This window comes from Ptychodera flava, chromosome 5 (assembly GCF_041260155.1).
Source record: "Ptychodera flava strain L36383 chromosome 5, AS_Pfla_20210202, whole genome shotgun sequence".
Lineage (NCBI taxonomy): Eukaryota > Metazoa > Hemichordata > Enteropneusta > Ptychoderidae > Ptychodera > Ptychodera flava.
The window spans coordinates 33,192,745-33,200,673 of NC_091932.1; the positions used below are offsets into that span (position 1 = coordinate 33,192,745).

General features: G+C 32.6%; 1 protein-coding gene across 2 annotated transcripts; it reads left to right on the top strand.

Annotated features, from left to right (window-relative positions):
- The first annotated feature begins 1,436 nt into the window (after positions 1 to 1,436).
- LOC139133553 (uncharacterized) lies at positions 1,437 to 6,770 on the top strand. 2 transcript variants are annotated; one of them, XM_070700260.1, is made up of 5 exons: positions 1,437 to 1,586; positions 2,369 to 2,441; positions 3,109 to 3,148; positions 4,087 to 4,161; positions 5,003 to 6,770. In XM_070700260.1, exons 2-5 carry the CDS (start codon positions 2,377 to 2,379, stop codon positions 5,153 to 5,155), a joined length of 333 nt encoding a protein of 110 aa, XP_070556361.1. In that variant the 5' UTR covers positions 1,437 to 1,586; positions 2,369 to 2,376; the 3' UTR covers positions 5,156 to 6,770. The 2 variants fall into 2 exon arrangements, with proteins under 2 accessions (XP_070556361.1, XP_070556360.1); XM_070700259.1 differs by having other exon boundaries at positions 1,438 to 1,586; positions 2,364 to 2,441.
- Positions 6,771 to 7,929: the final 1,159 nt, after the last annotated feature.

The window sequence follows — 7,929 nt, forward strand, 5'->3', positions numbered from 1 at the left end:
GTACTGATTTTCATACCAAACGCGAAGGTTCTACTTTTCATATCCACAAAATCAAATAAACCCAATGATTTAAGTTACTACATTATACAACCATCCCATATTATCATATACACATACAATATTATCATATTTAATCATTATCAATCATTAACTATTATTATATTTTGCCGTACATTGTCAAGGTTCTTAAGTACTGATTTTCATACCAAACATCAAGTTTCTTACTTTACAGATCCACACAGTTGAAATAAACCCAATGTTTTAAGTGAATTTGTTATAAACAAGCCTATATTATCATATTTCTCATTATTAATTATTAATTAATATTTTATTATGCCTTCACATTGTCAAGGTTCTTAAGTACTGATTTTCATACCAAAAGCGAAGGTTCTTACTTTACAGATCCACAAAATCAAATAAACCCAATGTTTTAAGGTACTACATTATACAACCATCCCATATTATCATATACACATACCATATTATCATATTTAATCATTATCAATCATTAATTATTATTATATTTTGCCCCTACTTTGTCAAGGTTCTTAAGTACTGATTTCCATACCTAACATCAAGGATCTTACTTTACAGATCCACAAAATCAAATAAACCCAATGTTCTAAGTTACTACATTATACAACCATCCTTTATTATCATATATACATGCCATATTATCATATCTATTCACTATCAATCATTTATTTGCCCCTACATCGTCAAGGTTCTTAAGTACTGATTTCCATACCAAACATCAAGTTCTACTTTACAGATGCACACAGTCAAAGAACCCAATGTTCTAAGTTCCAGTTTACAACCATCCCATATTATCATATACACATACCATATTATCATTTTTGGTCACTATCAATAATTAATTATCATAATATTTTGCCCCTACATCGTCAAGGTTCTTAAACACCGATTTTCATACCAAACATCAAGGTTCTTACTTAACAGATCCACACAGTTGAAATAAACCCAATGTTCTAGGTGACTATGTTATAAACCATCCATGTTATCATATTTCTCAATATTAGTTATTAATTATTAGTATGTTTTCCCTTCACACTGTCAAGGTTCTTAAACACTGATTTTCATACCATACATCATGGTTCTTACTTTACAGATCCACACAGTTGAAATAAACTCAATGTTCTATAAGTGAATATGTTATAAACCATTCTATATTGTCATATTTGACACATTTGACAAATAAGACAACAAATATTATAGTATTTTTAACAGTTGATATATAAATCAGCATGAAGTAATGCAATATTAGTTTTAAGATTTATCTTAGAGTCACATCTTCAAATATAACAAAGCATGTGCCTTACACATGTGCATTACTTCATGCTGATTTATATATCAACTGTTAAAAATACTATAATATTGTTGTCTTATTTGTCAAATTCCTGAATTAGCTTTAATGACCAAAATAACTCTGTATTTGTTTCATTTTCCCTTCCACTTTTGTTGAGTTTGTAATTATGTGCTGCTTTCAATACCCGTCTGAAGCCAGAACTGTAAATCTTTTCTATTTATAGCCACCATTGGTTTCTAGCAGTTTTTCAAGGCAACAGGTTAGTTTCTTTTAATTTGTAACTCTTTCAGATATAAAACAACACAAGCTTTAAGAGTATTGATACAATAGTGTAAAGAGATAATGCAATTGTGTGATTGTACCATGATGAAAACCTGTTTCTACTTTCACTACTATCGGAACTTGAGGAAACTGAATTACTTGTTTGCTGCTGTTTCACTCTTAGACTATGATTTCTGACTAAAAGGAAATGTGTATCTAAGGGCTTTTATTTTCCAGAAAAAATAGTTTCAAATACTCCCTTATTCTCAAACGTATTTCTTTAATGTATATGGAAAATTTGATTGATGGAAATGCAGTATGCTACAAGTCATGGCAAGTGTTTTCAATGCTTGAATTGAGGATTAAAAACATAACATGTAGATGTACTGGTAGTATTGCACAATTCACATTTTGTGTGTCTGTGTGTGTGTCTGTCTGGCAGTGTGTCTGTCTGTCCAACACTTTTGACATTAGTGAACCATGTCATAAAATGTACCATGTTTTCTTTTCCAGTGCAACAAGTCTGGCTTAATATGTATGGTAGAAAAATGCAAATAGCAATTTTCCATGGCAAACAAACTTGAATGACATGTGCTATTAAAGTCATATCTATTTGATTACTCAGCGAAAGAGCAGGGTGCAATCTTTATTGAAAAAAATACTGTGTTTAAGTCATGATTTCCATACAGTAACATTAGATAAACAGTAAGTAATTCTGTTGCTGTAAATGTACTTGTATAATGTGGGCTGATTTCTCTTTTACATGTGATTGCAGTAAAGTGCTGTTCATGGATAGTTTAATCCAGTCACAGACCATTGATACATACCAGTATGTGGCAAATAAATTTTGCAGGTAGGTTTATCTAACTTTGCCAGTTACCAATACTCATCTCTTCCCACATCAGCTGTCTCTCAGAGACAGGAGAGTAGCTCTCATACATCAACTTTATGGTTGTTACAGCCATGCATTCACAAAATAGTATTATTTTACTATTTCGTAAAAAATGCAACTATGAAAATGACACCCGTTTAATTAAAACTAAGAAATATATTTTCTGTTAAAAAAAAGATGAGACTCATAGTTAGCTACTTTATAAGTGCAACACTCTAATGTATTTTAGTGGTTGATTTCATATGGTATGGGTCAGAAAATAGCACTTGATCATTTTCCAGACAAGAGAAGTACATTGAGATAATAGATTGTTTGTCATCTACTGAAATTTGTTGAATGTCACATTTGTAAATGACAGTGTGCAAATAACAAAAATGAATTGTTTCCAAGAATCGTTTGCATAATATACATAGCAAAAAGAAAAATTCAATCTTCCTATCTTGCGTAGCAGACTCGCCCTATCTTTACCATGTTAAACATTTTCATTACATTGAAAGGTTATGTGAATGGTTGTTATCATGTAGCAGTGAAATAATAATACATTCTGTATTGTACATGTTGATTATGTGAAATAACACTTCCATGAAAGATGTTGTACATATCACCATGAATTGCATTTTTTTTCCAGTTATATGAAGTGGAATGCAATTCCGATCACAGTAGCAAAGGTACATCTACTGTCTTTTTGGGATTTAATTTGATGTTGTGATATTACCATTTTGGAGACCTATGGCAATTATTTATATCTTCCTTGTTGTCACACATTCTTTTATTTCTACCAATTAACCCTTTGAGTGCTGTAATTTTTCCAACCAGAATTTTAGTGCAACATTTTAACAATTTTTTGAATTTTTCTGTAATTTTTTTGATAATTTTGGTCCGAACGGACACCACATTTCATTGACTACAGTTTTTATCAAATTTTAGCAAAAATCTGGAAAAGTGGACTTTGATACATTTTATAAAGGCGACAAAAATTGACTTGGCACTCAAAGGGTTACGGGTTCATGGACACATATATTTTTCACTAACAATTTTCACATAAAATATGGGGTTACACACCCAACATGCGGTATATTTTCTGTAAGGTGTATATTTGATATTGATCCCAAGGTTAAAGCAGGCCATAAAATTTGAAAAAAGGAGAAAAGCTAAAATAAAAGATACGCAGAAATTGGCCTGTTTGTATAATGTTTAGTGGAAAAGATTGAGATAAAGTGAATATAATCGAAGTTTTTAACAATTTATTTCTGAATTGCTCTGTTTGATGATCTGTGGACATCAAATACATTGCAGTCAATATACATGCACCAATATTTTTATTTCTCTACTAAATAAAATGAGAATTAGTGGGCAAGCAAATGTAAAGCACCAACTTACATTTTTGATCAAGCAGAATATAACTTTCATGTAAATTTTCCACTTGTCCCGTCAGGCAACCGGGACTAGCTTTTCACTTGCCCAGACGTGACTTTCCCTTGCCCCAGGCAACCTGACAACCCTTGTCTTTCCCTGTTTTATCCTTTAAGATAATAAGATTGGATCACCAAAACTAAAAAGTCCAAAAGAAAATAGTAAACCAACTTTGTCATTTAATATTTTTCAGCTTACTAAGTGTCAGCAGACAAACGTGCAAGATTGTGGAGTCTACTGCCTGTACTTCATGAACACTGTACTGAAGGTATGTACTTTATAAATTAGCTCAACTGTAAAGTATGTAGTTGGGATGGGGGAATATATCAATAATATACAGATTTATGTGAACATATTGTTTTCTATTAGACTTATACATTGTACATTTCTTGTGTGTTTGGTTAAAAAGAAGCTCAGACACTTTGTATTGATTTATTTTACACAGATACATGTGCCTTGGACCTCTATGGGTATCTCAAAAAAACTTTGAACAGGGTCAGTGTATATTGACATGTATATTAAGATAAATTTGTTCTGTGAAGTTATCCAAAATGGATAAAAGGCACCTTATTTTTCAAATTTGACAATGTTTTAGCATGTGCATGAATTGATTTCCTTCAAACTTAAGGACAAATAACTATATTAGCTTACAGTGGCAAGTTTTTTTCATGATGTGATTTTCCGTACCCATCTGATAGCAATTCAGAAATGATTTGTTTTCTTTTCACAAGTAATTCCTTTGTACTGGTACTTTTTAAATTGTTGTGATGACTGGATTGGAAAATTCATGGCACAAACATTGCTTGTTTCAAATGAAAGTTCCCTTACACTCGTTTATTTCTAAGGATTACATCTTTCACGCAGTTGTATACAACTGTTGCCAATATATTACAAAGTTACAAAAAGTGATATCATCCCAATATTAAAAATCAAAAAGTGTACTTTGTCCAATATTTATGTGTTTCCCATGCAAGCAAAAGAACAGTAAATGAAACATTGTTACAAGTTTACTACACTATATAATCTATCATCAAGGTCTTCATTTTGAGTTCATATTCAACCTAAAAGATAGGTGTTAACATAAGTCTCCTCACATGTTTCTTTTTCAGTACTTTAGAAGAAGATCATGTGTGATGAATGAAAGATTCATTCAATACGTAGAGGAGAGAGAGCTGACATACAGAAAAGCTACTAATTTCAGAGGCTTCCTTCTAGATATTGTATTTGACAATCGTGAAAATGTGAGCAACACTACCCATTGATGATGGTATTTTGTCGAATAGCTGTCTTGAAAAATGGCAAATTGGAGATTTAACAAGTTATACACCAGTTTTCAAATGACACTTCTATAAACCATGTGTAACATCATATGGAATATTGTAACTTTGCTTATAGTCTGTTTAAATATATATTGTGCGACAATATGCTTGTAGGGAGACAATAGACTTCTGGGCAACTTTACTTGTGGTTGTAATATTGCATAAATATTTCTGGTATGTGATGAAGCTGAAGATATTACAGACAATTATACATGTATCCATGATGCTGTCACTTGTGCCCAATTTTTCACACTTCCAGGAATTTTAAGAGGGTGTTCATGACATTTTAAAGGCCCATGAGCTGCAACTCTGCGAAATTTGTCAAACCTCAAGGTTCATCCAATTTCCTCAGATATCCATTGCAATTTGAAAATTGAATGATACAGTTATTAACTATGCCTCAACAATGTTTGCTTGTGGTAGAATAGGCAAGAAATTTAGCAGATTATTGTTCATTTTAAATTTCCCACCATTTCAAAATCTTGGCATGTTATGTGAAAAGTGGAGACCTTTTTGTCAAAGTGGACTGAATCCCTTTCCAGTCTTTTCAGAATTAAGTGGATTGCATCATGTTGTATTTGTAAAGATTCAAATGTGTACATGCCCCATTTGCGCTGTTTATCATGTAGTTGTATGGAGACGGCCATATTTGGGCGCTGCACCTATTTATTATCTGTCATACTGAAACCGCCCCATGCAGTCTCACTCAGTGTATAATTATGCTTGAGTAAACATCTTTGAGTAAGAACATTTCTATTAACTAATTTTAATCTAAATACAAAATCATGAAAATAATGCCAAAAGTTGCAGCCCATGTGCTTCAATGCTGTCTATCTAATTGCTCTGAGTAATTAAAGCTGATTCCTCCAAAATAATATTGTTGTGCATTTATTGATGACAAATATTTTACACGAAAAAGAGCACAAGAAGTTTTGTTTTATGCAGCAGCTTATAAGCAAATGCTCAATTTTGGTAATTTGTTTCAATATCTTTGACATGTACTCTGCCAATATTGTTACAAAGTCACTACAGCAACGGCTGATCTTGTTCATTGGTGCTTAATTTTGTGGTTAAATCTGTTTGGTTGGTTTCTCCAGATCAGGACATTTAATTGGTACATCAAGACATTGATGGTCAGCTAATGTCACTTTTACATCTTTAATTTTGCCATAACTCATAACTTTGAAGATCACTAAGTTTAAGGACTAGTACAAAGAAGTTATTTTTTAAATAAAAAATGACTTAAGATTTAAACATACAATTTGCTGAATTTTAATCATGGTATTCACCCTGATGTCATTGGTGCAGTTGGTTTTTATTCTGTTATTTTGTAAGGTAATAGCAGTTGATTTCCCTTGTTTACTGTAATTTTGTAGTTCTTTCGGATTGATCCAAACAATTACTTTAACATTACAGTGCATAGCTTGTCATACAGTATTTTACAGTATTCCACTTTGATTGCACTTAGTCTTTGCCTTATATTTGACACATATCACCAGGAATTGTGAAATGTAGAAGTGTTTAAAACTTCAATGTGATTATTTTAGTTATTAAAGATTTGTTTACATTGTTTTCAAAACAGAGTATTTGTTATTCTTGATTATACTTGTCTGTGCATATAAGAACATAATCAGTCCTGGCTTTTCTTTTGTCCTATTGCACCATTAATTTGGTAAATCATGTACAGTAACCTCCTGAATTCACATCCCCCCGGTCAAGGTCTGAATGACCTTGATGATGAATCCATCCTGAGAGGCTAAAATGTGGGAAAGGAGTGGAATTCCCGAGAAATGAGGGTCAGGATGGAATCCAAAGCCCGAACACTTGAGAGAGCGAGTGGGAAAAAGAGAGGAGGAGAAAGGGGATGGCGGTGGGATAGGCTGGGCTGGTATGACATGAGCCAAGCGGCTGAATGAATGAATGAATGAATGAATGGGAGCGATTAGACAAGGGCGAATGATGCTGTGTTGTGTGCATAAGTGGCCGATTGCCCGGGAAGGAAGATTGATAACGGTCACAGGTAGAAGAGCTGATTGGCTAAGGGAATTAAGGTGAAGATGTCGGGTAGGCAGATTAGCTAGGTGTATTCACAAAACACATCTGTGATAAAACACAGATTCCACTTTAAAATACCTTTTCTTGAATGTAACAGTGCGACAATGTCATAAATTTAACCATCCATATAAATGTAATATAACGGAAATTTTTGTAAGAAAAAATTTTCAATTCTCTTGATATGCTGCCATTTTACATTTGTTTCTACAAACATCCCGTCCCGAGGTTCTAACTGATGAAATTTCACAAAATGCAAGGGATGATATGATATATCACCACAGCTTTTCCTGCCTCAGGAGATTTCATTTCATAAATGTAACAATTGTAACAAAATGCAACCAATTTTATCTGAAATACATCACATACAACAATAAATTCAACACTATTAACATGTGTTCAGGAGAAAAAATTGTGAATACCAGTGTGACGCTGACTTAGATAACAAGTGTAGTACTATACTGCTGCTGTCGGTTGATGATGGAAGTAATGATAAATAAGTAGAAAAAGTGGGACACCATCAAAGAACTATGGTGTAAGTTTTCCAAAAGTACAGAAATTAGTGAGCATGTAGTTATCTGCCGATTCAGAATGATAAATTATGAAAAGCCTCCATTTCTATGTACAAGAAAAAAATCTACTCACATTGATTCAAACATTAAAGA

What these genes read in the sequence shown, in the direction of transcription:
- LOC139133553 (XM_070700260.1), top strand. Translation starts at nt 2,377, where the DNA reads ATGGATAGTTTAATCCAGTCACAGACCATTGATACATACCAGTATGTG. An exon ending in GTGGCAAATAAATTTTGCAG is followed by an intron (nt 2,442 to 3,108) that starts GTAGGTTTATCT and finishes TTTTTTTTCCAG; the next exon opens with TTATATGAAGTGGAATGCAA. An exon ending in TCATGAACACTGTACTGAAG is followed by an intron (nt 4,162 to 5,002) that starts GTATGTACTTTA and finishes TTTCTTTTTCAG; the next exon opens with TACTTTAGAAGAAGATCATG.